At 65.0% G+C, this 13,707-nt stretch overlaps 2 protein-coding genes across 2 annotated transcripts; one reads left to right on the plus strand and one right to left on the minus strand.

The window, feature by feature from the left end:
* Positions 1–289: 289 nt before the first annotated feature.
* INO80B (INO80 complex subunit B) lies at positions 290–2,245 on the minus strand (the record flags this gene model as incomplete). The annotated part of the gene is made up of 5 exons (XM_079551088.1): positions 290–754; positions 842–1,023; positions 1,282–1,400; positions 1,918–2,107; positions 2,200–2,245. 5 exons carry the CDS (start codon positions 2,243–2,245, stop codon positions 290–292), a joined length of 1,002 nt encoding a protein of 333 aa, XP_079407214.1.
* Positions 2,246–2,810: 565 nt separating this feature from the next.
* Positions 2,811–13,320, plus strand: LOC306957603 (rhotekin-like; the record flags this gene model as incomplete). The annotated part of the gene is given in 5 exon segments (XM_079551087.1): positions 2,811–2,891; positions 4,513–4,554; positions 4,557–4,643; positions 12,987–13,186; positions 13,259–13,320. Coding segments are annotated over 5 exon segments (472 nt in total), but the record flags the coding sequence as incomplete, so codon positions are not given.
* Positions 13,321–13,707: the final 387 nt, after the last annotated feature.

Consider the following 13,707-nt stretch of genomic DNA (forward strand, 5'->3'; position numbering starts at 1 on the left):
GAGCCGCAGCCAACGGCGGCCTCGCCCTCCCTCACCGCGCGTGACGGACGGGCATCGCCGCCAACCGCGCGCCCGGGCCCGCCCCCGGGGCGGCCGCTCGCGAGCGAGCAGCCAAAGAAAAGCGAAAGCGCGATTCGTCTGCAGATTGACAGCGGTGCCGACCAACCAGAGCGCTGTTCTGTCCCGCCAACGGGCCCCGCCTGTTCCCCGCGTGCGGCGCTGCGAGTCCCGGTGCGCGGGGCGCCGGCCGGCGTCCGTGCCGTCCCGCAGCGTCGGTCCCAGCCCGCGGTCAGGCGGCGGCCTCCTGCAGCTGCAGGTTGCGCTTGTAGCAGGCCAGGCTGCAGAGCGGCAGCCCGGTGCGGGAGCAGCAATAACGGCGGCGGTTGGCGCAGCCGCTGACCCCGCAGAGCGCGGCCGGCGGCACGGGGGGGGCGGTGCTGGGCAGCAGCGGCAGCGCGGCGCCCGCGGGGAAGGAGACGGTGATGAGATCGGCGGCGTTGCGGTACTGCACCACGGGGCAGGCGGCCGGCCGGGCGCGGCGCTCCCGCAGCGCCTTCACTTTGGCTTTGTGGGTCTTGGTGAGCCGCTCGATGGTTTGGTTCTTGTTCTCCTCCGCCTTCTTGGCCGCCTGCAGGCGCCGTTTGCGCGCCCGCTCCTCGCGCTTCACCAGCATCTCCTCCGTCAGCTCCTTGGCCTTGTAGCCCATGGGCAGCTCCAGCAGCGGCTGGCTCTGCTGCTTGTGCAGGAGGGCTCTCTGCGGGGCACGGCAACGTAAGGCAGCGGCACGCGGCGCCCAGCCCTGAGCTGCCGTCCCCCCCCCAAGCCCCGTCCCACCCCTCACCTGCCGCGCCGTCAGCAGGGATTCGTCCACTTCCTTCTTGAGCTCTCCATTATCGTCCAGCTCGCCCTTCTCCAGGGCATCCAGCCAACGCTCCTCTTCCTCCTCCTCATCCTCGCGGGTGGGGAAACAACTCTCCGAGTCCAGGTCCGGCAAGGGAGAGGGGTCCAGGTTGCTGTCCTCATCTGAGCCGGGCGGTGAAGGACACAGAATCACCGTAGGAAAAGCCACGTTCGCTCTGTCCTGGGGTGACGTCATCCCCACACCACGGTGGACGACCCGCGCTGCCCACTGGTGCGGAAACCTCGCTCAACGGGGCTCAGTGCCCAGTGTGGGGGCGCTCCCAGCCCACCCAAAGCCTGCGGGAGGGACGAGTACCAGCCCAGCCCAGCCTCAGGCCCCCAGCCCACCTCCTCCCCCCAAGCTCTTTTCCCAGTGCTTACCCAGCCAGGCCCGGTACTGCTCAATGGGCACTCCTTCGGTGGGCTCATCCTCCTCGTCCACCACCATCAGCGGGGAGGGGGAACTCTGTGCTTCAGGGACCACGGTGAAGGTGGGCACGCTGCAGGGGGGGAAATGCGCTGCCCCTGAGGTCGGGCAGAGCTGGGGGGCACCAACATGGGGGACTGCGGTGCTGGGATACGGGGACGCGGGGCAGGAGCCAGGCTGGTCCCAGCACCAGGACCTCCCCACGGACACGGGACTGGGGGCCCGGCCGGGCAGGGACCGCGATCCAACCCCAGGGACCGCGATCCAACCCCAGGGACCGCGATCCAACCCCAGGGACCGCGATCCAACCCCAGGGACCGCGATCCAACCCCAGGGACCGCGATCCAACCCCAGGGACCGCGATCCAACCCCAGGGACCGCGATCCAACCCCAGGGACCGCGATCCAATCCCAGGGACCGCGATCCAACCCCAGGGACCGCGATCCAACCCCAGGGACCGCGATCCAACCCCAGGGACCGCGATCCAACCCCAGGATGCCCCTCCTGCCATCCCTGCAGAGACACGACGAAGGGCCCGGTGGGGCAGAGCGCGGCCCCTGGCTCTGGGGGGGGGGGGGGTTGGCCCTCACCTCTTGGTGCCCAGGATCTGCCCCCCCAATTTGATCTTCAGCTTCAGCTGCGGTTTCCGCGGGGCGGCCGTGGGCTGCGGGGCCTCGGGCATTGCCGCGGCCTCGTGGTGGTGCTTCTTCTTGTGCTTCTTCTTGTGCTTCTTGTGCTTCTTCTTGTGCGCGCCGTGCCCGCCGCCATCGTCCTCCTCACCTGCGGGAGCCGCCATGAGGCCCCGAGCCGGGAGCGGACCCTCGCCTAAAGCCCGAAGGAGCCGCAGCCCCTCTGCCCGGCCCCGGCCTCACCGTGCTCGCCGCCTTCCATCCTGCCCCGCCGCCAAGCTTTGCTCATCGGCCCGGGCCGCCCGCGCCCGGCGGTGGTGCCGCTGATGGAGCCCGAAACCGCGCCGTGGGGGAACGCATTCCAGACGGACCCACTTCCGCCCGCCGCTCAGCAAACATCCGGCGCGGGCGAACGGGCGGGGAGAACGCCGCCGCCGCCATCTTTGAAGCGGGCAGAGTCCGTCGGACAGCGCGGTCCGGGTGGGAAACTGCAACCGCGCGGCCGCGGGGCCGGGTCCCGCGTTCAGCCCCGGCCACGTGCGGCGCGTCCGTGGGGTTCGCGGCCGCTTCTTGCGGGCAGCCCCACGCGCGGGGCAGCAGCGCCTGAACGCGGACACGCGCACGGGCGGCCGTGCACCGACACACGCGGCTGCGCCCACGCGCACTGCCACTCACGCACCCCGGTCGTCCCCGTCCCCCCCCCCCCCCCAAGCCCGTGCAGCTGCAGCCTTCAGTCGCCCTTTGTCCACCGCTACCGGTGGCTCCGCGCCCGCCCCGTGCCAGGACCCGCCCGGTACCGTCCCCGCCTCCCCCCGGCTGCCGGAGGGTCCGCGGAGCGGCGCGGTCCCGGTGCGATGTTCTCCCGGTCCCAACGCGGTCGAGCGACCGTGGCGCGGGGTTCGGCGCTGCAGACGGAGCTGCTCCGCGCCCCGCAGGTACGGGAGGAGCCACGCGCGTCCGGGAGCCCCGCGGCGGTGGGAGCGGCGGGATCGCGCCGCCACCGCCGCCGCCGGGAAGGGCGAAGGCGCCGCCGCTCCCACCCGGCCCGTCCCGTCCGGGCTGTCCCTCCCGTCCCGCCGGTACTACGGGGCGCTGCCGGTCCGGGAGGAGCGGATCCCACGGCCCCTCCCGGCCTCGAGGCGGCACCGCGCGCCGTTTGCCCTGCGGGAGAACCGCGCTGCGTTAACCGAGCTGGGATCGCTCGTACCGAGTTGTGCCGCGTTGTCTCAAGCTGTGCTAAACTGTGCTGAGCTCCGTGCTCTATAGGGCCGTGCCGTGCTCTATAGGGCCGTGCCGTGCTCTATAGGGCCGTGCCGTGCTCTATAGGGCTGTGCCGTGCTCTGTAGGGCCGTGCCGTGCTCTATAGGGCTGTGCCGTGCTCTATAGGGCCGTGCCGTGCTCTATAGGGCTGTGCCGTGCTCTATAGGGCCGCGCTGTTCTGCTCTGTGCTGTGCTATGGGGCAGCCCTGTAGGGCTGTGCTGTGTTATGTAGGGCCGTGCCGTGCTGCTCCGTGCCGTGCTCTGCAGCCCTGGCCCGTGCTCTATGGGGCTGTGCTGTGCCCTGTAGGGCCATGCCGTGCTCTGTAGCCCTGACCCGTGCTATGTGGGGCTGTGCCGTGCCCTGTAGGGCCGTGCTGTGCTCTATGGGGCCGTGCTGTTCTGCTCTGTGCTGCGCTATGGGGCTGAGCCCTGTAGGGCCGTGCTGTACTCTGTAGGGCCGTGCCGTGCTCCATAGGGCCGTGCCGTGCTCTATGGGGCCCCGCTGTTCTCTTCTGTGCTGCGCTATGGGGCTGAGCCCTGTAGGGCCGTGCCGTGCTCTGTAGGGCCGTACCGTGCCGCTCCGTTCCGTGCTCTATAGGGCCGTGCTGTTCTCTTCTGTGCTGCGCTATGGGGCCGTGCCCTGTAGGGCCGTGCTGTACTCTGTAGGGCTGTGCCGTGCCGCTCCGTGCCGTGCTCTATAGGGCCGTGCCGTGCTCTATGGGGCCCCGCTGTTCTGCTCTGTGCTGCGCTATGGGGCCGAGCCCTGTAGGGCCGTGCCGTGCTCTGTAGCCCCGCACCGCTCCGCACCATCCCGACGCGGCGCCCCTTCCCCGTCCCGCCGCCAGGGGGCGCTCTCACCCCGCACCCCCATCCCCGCCCAGCGGTGCGGTGCCGCCCTCTGTAACCGGAGCCGCCGCAGCCGCCGCCGCCGCCGCCACCGCCGCCACCACCGCCGCCGCCGCCGCCGGAGGAATGCGGGGGGCGGACGGCGATCTCCGCCTTTCCTTGCGCGGTGCGGAGCCGTACGGAGCTGCGGGGCCGGGAGCGGGGCAGGTAGCGGGAAGTTGGGGGCTGGAAGGGGTGCGGGAAGCACCGATAGGGGGCAGCGGGAGGATGAAGATTGGGGGGGGGGTGCCACGTCCCCAAAGCCCCGCACCCCCTCGATCCACCCGCGCTGCCCTTTCCCCGCACAACGGCTGTTTGTTTCCTCGCTTTAGGGGGTGGGGGGGGAGAGGGGGAAGGAAGGGAAGGAAGGAGGGGATGAAAGAGCCCCATTTTTCTTCCCTCTCCTTGCAGCCCTTTCGGGGGGGAGGAGGGGGGTCCCCGCTCCCGGTATCGGTGTGGGATCGATGGAGGTGGCGGATAAATTGCGCATTTTGGAGGATCTCAATATGCTTTACATCCGGCAGATCGCTCTCAGTTTGGAGGTAATTTGGGGAGGGGGGGGGATGATAAAAGGGGGGGGGGGCATGCCTTCCGTTTTGTGCAGGGCAGGGGACCCCGGGGGGGAGGGGGGGGGCGGCCGGTACCGGCCGCCCCCCACCCCCCCCCCGGGTCCCCTGCCCTGCTGTTGTGTGCCTTTAAACGGGCTTTGAATCGATGGGGGGCTCGTGGGGAGGGGGCTCAACCGCTCGCCCCCCCCCCCTGCAATGAGTATTAATAGCGGTGATGTCACCGCTGCGGCTCCACCGTTGCCCTGAGCTGGGATGGAGAGCTGCGGGGCTGTGAGTGTGGGGCGCCGGGGGGCGGCTATGGGGTGACCCCCCCCCCCCCCCTCCCTGCCGTTCCTCTGTTTGTGGGGCTGGGGGTTGCGGAGAATGGATGGGGGGGGGGAGGTCGGTGGGGCGCTGGGGGTCTGTGGGGTGAGTGAGGTGTTGGTGGGGGCGCGGGGGTCCCCCGTGGGGTCTGCGATGGGGCTGTGGGGCTGTGATGGGGCGGTGGGGGTCCGCTGTGGGGTCTATAGGGTGTGAGATGTGGCTGTGGGGTGTAGGGCTCCTCTATGGGGTGTGTAATGTATTTGTGGGGCTGTGGGGGTCCCATGTGGGGTCTGTAATGCATCTGTGGGGTGTGAGATGTGTCTGTGGGGCTGTGATGGGGCTGTGGGGCTGTAGGGGTCCCCTGTGGGGTCTATAGGGTGTGAGATGTGGCTGTGGGGTGTAGGGCTCCTCTGTGGGGTGTGTGATGGGGCTGTGGGGCTGTGGGAGTCCTGCATGAGGTTCATAATGCATCTGTGGGGTGTGAGATGTGTTTGTGGGGTGTAGGGCTCCTCTATGGGGTGCATGACGTGGCTGTGGGGGTCCCCTGTGGGGTCTATAGGGTGTGAGATGTGGCTGTGGGGTTCCCTTGTGGGGTCTATAGGGTGTGAGATGTCTCCGTGGGGAATAGGGCTCCTCTATGGGGTGTGTGACGTGGCTGTGGGGCTGTGAGGGTCCCCTGTGGGGTCTGTAATGCATCTGTGGGGTGTGAGATGTGTCTGTGGGGCTGTGATGGGGCTGTGATGGGGCTGTGGGGGTCCGCTGGGGGGTCTATAGGGTGTGAGATGTGGCTGTGGGGTGTAGGGCTCCTCTATGGGGTGCATGATGGGGCTGTGGGGCTGTGGGTGTCCTGCATGGGGTGCTTGAGGTCTCTATAGGGTATGAGATGTGTCTGTGGGGTGTAGGGCTCCTCTGTGGGGTCTGTGATGGGGCTGTTGGGCTGTGGGTGTCTTGCATGGGGTGTGTGAGGTGTCTATAGGGTATGAGATGTGTCTGTGGGGTGTAGGGCTCCTCTATGGGGTGTGTGATGGGGCTGTGGGGCTGTGGGGGTCCCCTGTGGGGTCTATAGGGTGTGAGATGTCTCCATGGGGTATAGGGCTCCTCCATGGGGTGCATGATGTGGCTGTGGGGCTGTGATGGGGCTGTGGGGCTGTGGGGGTCCTGCATGGGGTGCTTGAGGTCTCTATAGGGTTTGAGATGTGTTTGTGGGGTGTAGGGCTCCTCTATGGGGTGTGTGACGTGGCTGTGGGGCTGTGGGGGTCCCCTGTGGGGTCTGTAATGCATCTGTGGGGTGTGAGATGTGTCTGTGGGGCTGTGATGGGGCTGTGATGGGGCGGTGGGGGTCCGCTGTGGGGTCTATAGGGTGTGAGATGTGGCTGTGGGGTGTAGGGCTCCTCTATGGTATGGGCTCCTCTATGGGGTGTGAGATGTGGCTGTGGGGTTCCCTTGTGGGGTCTATAGGGTGTGAGATGTCTCTGTGGGGTGTAGGGCTCCTCTATGGGGTGTGTGACGTGGCTGTGGGGCTGTGGGGGTCCCCTGTGGGGTCTGTAATGCATCTGTGGGGTGTGAGATGTGTCTGTGGGGTGGTGATGGGGCTGTGATGGGGCGGTGGGGGTCCCCTGTGGGGTCTATAGGGTGTGAGATGTGTCTGTGGGGTGTAGGGCTCCTCTGTGGGGTGTGTGATGGGGCTGTGGGGCTATGGGAGTCCTGCATGAGGTTCATAATGCATCTGTGGGGTGTGAGATGTGTTTGTGGGGTGTAGGGCTCCTCTATGGGGTGCATGACGTGGCTGTGGGGCTGTGGGGGTCCCCTGTGGTGTCTATAGGGTGTGAGATGTGTCTGTGGGGTGTAGGGCTCCTGTATGGTATGGGCTCCTCTATGGGGTGTGTGATGGGGCTGTGGGGTTCCCTTGTGGGGTCTATAGGGTGTGAGATGTGTTTGTGGGGTGTTGGGCTCCTCTATGGGGTGCATGATGTGGCTGTGGGGCTGTGATGGGGCTGTGGGGCTGTGGGGGTCCCCTGTGGGGTCTGTAATGCATCTGTGGGGTGTGAGATGTGTCTGTGGGGCTGTGATGGGGCTGTGATGGGGCGGTGGGGGTCCCCTGTGGGGTCTATAGGGTGTGAGATGTGGCTGTGGGGTGTAGGGCTCCTCTATGGTATGGGCTCCTCTATGGGGTGTGAGATGTGGCTGTGGGGTTCCTTTGTGGGGTCTATAGGGTGTGAGATGTGTCCATGGGGTATAGGGCTCCTCTATGGGGTGCATGATGTGGCTGTGGGGCTGTGATGGGGCTGTGGGGCTGTGGGTGTCCTGCATGGGGTGCTTGAGGTCTCTATAGGGTATGAGATGTGTTTGTGGGGTGTAGGGCTCCTCTATGGGGTGTGTGACGTGTCTGTGGGGCTGTGGGGGTCCCCTGTGGGGTCTGTAATGCATCTGTGGGGTGTGAGATGTGGCTGTGGGGCTGTGATGGGGCTGTGATGGGGCGGTGGGGGTCCCCTGTGGGGTCTATAGGGTGTGAGATGTGTCTGTGGGGTGTAGGGCTCCTCTGTGGGGCTGTGATGGGGCTGTGGGGCTGTGGGAGTCCTGCATGAGGTTCATAATGCATCTGTGGGGTGTGAGATGTGTTTGTGGGGTGTAGGGCTTCTCTATGGGGTGCATGACGTGGCTGTGGGGGTCCCCTGTGGGGTCTATAGGGTGTGAGATGTGTTTGTGGGGTGTAGGGCTCCTCTGTGGGGTCTGTGATGGGGCTGTTGGGCTGTGGGTGTCTTGCATGGGGTGTGTGAGGTGTCTATAGGGTATGAGATGTGTCTGTGGGGTGTAGGGCTCCTCTATGGGGTGCGAGACGTGGCTGTGGGGCTGTGGGGGTCTCCTGTGGGGTCTATAGGGTGTGAGATGTCTCCATGGGGTATAGGGCTCCTCTATGGGGTGCATGATGGGGCTGTGGGGCTGTGATGGGGCTGTGGGGCTGTGGGGGTCCTGTGTGGGGTGTGTGAGGTGTCTATAGGGTTTGAGATGTGTTTGTGGGGTGTAGGGCTCCTCTATGGGGTGTGAGATGTATCTGTGGGGCTGTGGGGGTCCCCTGTGGGGTCTGTAATGCATCTGTGGGGTGTGAGATGTGTCCATGGGGTATAGGGCTCCTCTATGGGGTGTGTGATGGGGCTGTGGGGCTGTGGGAGTCCTCCATGGGGTGCATAATGCATCTGTGGGGTGTGAGATGTGTTTGTGGGGTGTAGGGCTCCTCTGTGGGGCTGTGATGGGGCTGTGGGGCTGTGGGGGTCCCCTGTGGGGTCTATAGGGTATGAGATGTGTCTGTGGGGTGTAGGGCTCCTCTATGGGGTGTGAGATGTATCTGTGGGGCTGTGGGGGTCCCCTGTGGGGTCTCTAATGCATCTGTGGGGTGTGAGATGTGTCTGTGGGGCTGTGGGGCTGTGATGGGGCAGTGGGGGTCCGCTGTGGGGTCTATAGGGTGTGAGATGTGTTTGTGGGGTGTAGGGCTCCTCTATGGGGTGCGTGATGTGGCTGTGGGGCTGTGATGGGGCTGTGGGGGTCCTGTGTGGGGTGTGTGAGGTGTCTATAGGGTTTGAGATGTGTTTGTGGGGTGTAGGGCTCCTCTATGGGGTGCGTGACGTGGCTGTGGGGCTGTGGGGGTCTCCTGTGGGGTCTATAGGGTGTGAGATGTGTCCCTGGGGTATAGGGCTCCTCTATGGGGTGCATGATGGGGCTGTGGGGCTGTGATGGGGCTGTGGGGCTGTGGGGGTCCTGCATGGGGTGTGTGAGGTGTCTATAGGGTGTGAGATGTGTCTGTGGGGTGTAGGGCTCCTCTATGGGGTGTGAGATGTGGCTGTGGCACTGTGGGGGTCTGCTGTGAGGTCTATAGGGTGTGAGATGTGTTTGTGGGGTGTTGGGCTCCTCTATGGGGTGCATGATGTGGCTGTGGGGCTGTGACGTGGCTGTGGGGCTGTGGGGGTCCCCTGTGGGGTCTGTAATGCATCTGTGGGGTGTGAGATGTGTCTGTGGGGCTGTGATGGGGCTGTGATGGGGCGGTGGGGGTCCGCTGTGGGGTCTATAGGGTGTGAGATGTGTTTGTGGGGTGTAGGGCTTCTCTATGGTATGGGCTCCTCTATGGGGTGTGAGATGTGGCTGTGGGGTTCCCTTGTGGGGTCTATAGGGTGTGAGATGTGTCCATGGGGTATAGGGCTCCTCTATGGGGTGCATGATGTGGCTGTGGGGCTGTGATGGGGCTGTGGGGCTGTGGGTGTCCTGCATGGGGTGCTTGAGGTCTCTATAGGGTATGAGATGTGTTTGTGGGGTGTAGGGCTCCTCTATGGGGTGTGTGATGGGGCTGTGGGGCTGTGGGGGTCCCCTGTGGGGTCTGTAATGCATCTGTGGGGTGTGAGATGTGTCTGTGGGGTGGTGATGGGGCTGTGATGGGGCTGTGGGGCTGTAGGGGTCCCCTGTGGGGTCTATAGGGTGTGAGATGTGTCCATGGGGTATAGGGCTCCTCTATGGGGTGCATGATGGGGCTGTGGGGCTGTGATGGGGCTGTGGGGCTGTGGGGGTCCTATGTGGGGTGTGTGAGGTGTCTATAGGGTTTGAGATGTGTCTGTGGGGTGTAGGGCTCCTCTATGGGGTGTGAGATGTATCTGTGGGGCTGTAGGGGTCCCCTGTGGGGTCTGTAATGCATCTGTGGGGTGTGAGATGTGGCTGTGGGGTGGTGATGGGGCTGTGATGGGGCGGTGGGGGTCCCCTGTGGGGTCTATAGGGTATGAGATGTGTCTATGGGGTGTAGGGCTCCTCTGTGGGGTGTGTGATGGGGCTGTGGGGCTGTGGGAGTCCTGCATGAGGTTCATAATGCATCTGTGGGGTATGAGATGTGTTTGTGGGGTGTAGGGCTTCTCTATGGGGTGCATGACGTGGCTGTGGGGGTCCCCTGTGGGGTCTATAGGGTGTGAGATGTGTTTGTGGGGTGTAGGGCTCCTCTGTGGGGTCTGTGATGGGGCTGTTGGGCTGTGGGTGTCTTGCATGGGGTGTGTGAAGTGTTTATAGGGTATGAGATGTGTCTGTGGGGTGTAGGGCTCCTCTATGGGGTGCGTGACGTGGCTGTGGGGCTGTGATGGGGCTGTGGGGCTGTGGGGGTCCCCTGTGGGGTCTGTAATGCATCTGTGGGGTGTGAGATGTGTCTGTGGGGTGGTGATGGGGCTGTGATGGGGCGGTGGGGGTCCGCTGTGGGGTCTATAGGGTGTGAGATGTGTTTGTGGGGTGTAGGGCTCCTCTATGGGGTCTGTGATGGGGCTGTGGGAGTCCTGCATGAGGTTCATAATGCATCTGTGGGGTATGAGATGTGTCCATAGGGTGTAGGGCTCCTCTATGGGGTGCATGACGTGGCTGTGGGGCTGTGGGGGTCCCCTGTGGGGTCTATAGGGTGTGAGATGTGTCTGTGGGGCTGTGGGGCTGTGATGGGGCGGTGGGGGTCCGCTGGGGGGTCTATAGGGTGTGAGATGTCTCCGTGGGGTGTAGGGCTCCTCTATGGGGTGCATGATGTGGCTGTGGGGCTGTGATGGGGCTGTGGGGCTGTGATGGGGCTGTGGGGCTGTGGCGGTCCTGTGTGGGGTATGTGAGGTGTCTATAGGGTATGAGATGTGTCTGTGGGGTGTAGGGCTGTTCTGTGGGGTGTGTGATGTATCTGTGGGCCTGTGATCTTTCTGTGGGGCTGTGGGGGTCTCCTGTGGGGTCTGTAATGCATCTGTGGGGTGTGAGATGTGTTTGTGTGGTGTAGGGCTCCTCTATGGGGTGTGTGATGGCGCTGTGGGGCTGTGATGGGGCTGTGGGGTTGTGGGGTCCTCCATGGGGTGCGTAATGCGACTGTAGGGTATGAGATGTGTCTGTGGGGTGTAGGGGTTCCCTGTGGGGTCTGTAGCGCATCCATGGGGCACACAGCACATCCATGGGGCGCACAGCACATCCATGGGGCACACAGCGCATCCATGGGGCGCACAGCACATCCATGGGGCACACAGCACATCCATGGGCACACATCCGTGGGGCACACAGCACATCCGTGGGGCACACAGCACATCCATGGGCACACAGCACATCCATGGGGCGCACAGCACATCCATGGGGCGCACAGCACATCCATGGGGCGCACAGCACATACGTGGGGCGCACAGCACATCCATGGGGCACACAGCACATCCATGGGCACACAGCACATCCATGGGGCACACAGCACATCCATGGGGCACACAGCACATCCATGGGGCACACAGCACATCCATGGGCACACAGCACATCCATGGGCACACAGTGCATCCATGGGACACACATCCATGGGGCACACAGCACATCCATGGGGCACACATCCATGGGGCACACAGCACATCCATGGGGCACACATCCATGGGGCACACAGCCCATCCATGGGGCACACAGCCCATCCATGGGGCACACAGCCCATCCTTGGGGCACACAGCACATCCATGGGGCACACAGCCCATCCATGGGGCACACAGCCCATCCATGGGGCACACAGCACATCCATGGGGCACACAGCACATCCGTGGGGCACACAGCGCATCCGTGGGGCATACATCCATGGGGCACACAGCACATCCATGGGGCACACAGCACATCCATGGGGCGCACAGCGCATCCATGGGGCACACAGCACATCCATGGGGCGCACAGCACATCCATGGGGCACACATCCATGGGGCACACAGCACATCCATGGGGCACACAGCACATCCATGGGGCACACATCCATGGGGCACACAGCCCATCCATGGGGCGCACAGCGCATCCATGGGGCGCACAGCACATCCATGGGGCGCACAGCACATCCATGGGGCACACATCCATGGGGCACACAGCACATCCATGGGGCACACAGCACATCCATGGGGCACACATCCATGGGGCACACAGCCCATCCATGGGGCGCACAGCGCATCCATGGGGCGCACAGCACATCCATGGGGCGCACAGCACATCCATGGGGCACACATCCATGGGGCACACAGCACATCCATGGGGCACACAGCACATCCATGGGGCACACATCCATGGGGCACACAGCCCATCCATGGGGCACACAGCCCATCCATGGGGCACACAGCCCATCCTTGGGGCACACAGCACATCCATGGGGCACACAGCCCATCCATGGGGCACACAGCACATCCATGGGGCACACAGCACATCCATGGGGCACACATCCATGGGGCGCACAGCACATCCATGGGGCACACAGCACATCCATGGGGCACACAGCACATCCGTGGGGCACACAGCGCATCCGTGGGGCATACATCCATGGGGCACACAGCACATCCATGGGGCACACAGCCCATCCATGGGGCGCACAGCGCATCCATGGGGCACACAGCACATCCATGGGGCGCACAGCACATCCATGGGGCGCACAGCACATCCATGGGGCACACATCCATGGGGCACACAGCACATCCATGGGGCACACATCCATGGGGCACACAGCCCATCCATGGGGCGCACAGCGCATCCATGGGGCGCACAGCACATCCATGGGGCGCACAGCACATCCATGGGGCACACATCCATGGGGCACACAGCACATCCATGGGGCACACAGCCCATCCATGGGGCGCACAGCGCATCCATGGGGCACACAGCACATCCATGGGGCGCACAGCACATCCATGGGGCGCACAGCACATCCATGGGGCACACAGCACATCCATGGGGCACACAGCACATCCATGGGGCACACATCCATGGGGCACACAGCACATCCATGGGGCACACATCCATGGGGCACACAGCGCATCCATGGGGCACACATCCATGGGGCACACATCCATGGCCGCCCATCCACGGGGCTCGTGGCTGTGCTGTGTGCTTCCCCTATGGGGTCAGGAGCCGTTCCGAGGCTCTGCACCACGATGGATCCGTGGGGCACGGACTCACTTGGGCCGGTTTGGTTGGGCCTGGACCCCAGGGAACCCCAGGGGACCCCACGGCCGCTCCGCCGCCCCACAGGACACCGACATCCAGAAGAAGATCGACCACGAGATCCGCATGCGGGAGGGCGCCTGCAAGCTGCTGGCTGCCTGCACGCAGCGGGAGCAGGCGCTGGAGGCCACCAAGAGCCTGCAGGTCTGCAACAGCCGCATCCTGGCCTACATGGCCGAGCTGCAGCGCATGAAGGAGGCGCAGGTGATGCAGCGCGCGGCCAGGCGGTGAGCAGCAAGGGGGGGGGGGGGGGACAGGGGGTCCCCGCAGGCGTCACGGCTTCGCGCTTCCCCCCGCAGCCCCTCGGATGCCGGACCCACGGATGAGAGGCTGCCGTGCCGGGGGAGGGTCTGCGTCTCCGGTATGGGGGGCTGTGGGGGGTGGAGGGGTGGGGGGGCGGTGGATGGGGGGCGCAGGGCATCTGTTGCTGGGGGGGAGATGGGGGGTCCTGCGGTGGGAAGGGCAGTGGGGGTCCCGGGGTGTGGGGATGCCGGGGGTCCCGGGGTGGGGAGGCAATGGGGGTCCCATGGCTGGGGATGCTGGGGGTGTCATGGTGTGGGGATGCTGGGGGTCCCATTCTATGGGGAGGCGCTGGGGGGTCCCGTGGTGGGAAGGGCAATGGGGGTCCCAGGGTGTGGGGATGCTGGGGGTCCTGTGGCACTGGGGGTCCCATGGTGTGGGGTGCAGTGGGGGTCCTGTGGTGTGGGGAGTACTGGGGGTCTCATGGTGAGGGTGGCAGCGGGGGTCC

Source organism: Tetrao urogallus (assembly GCF_951394365.1).
Source record: "Tetrao urogallus genome assembly, contig: scaffold_266, whole genome shotgun sequence".
Lineage (NCBI taxonomy): Eukaryota > Metazoa > Chordata > Aves > Galliformes > Phasianidae > Tetrao > Tetrao urogallus.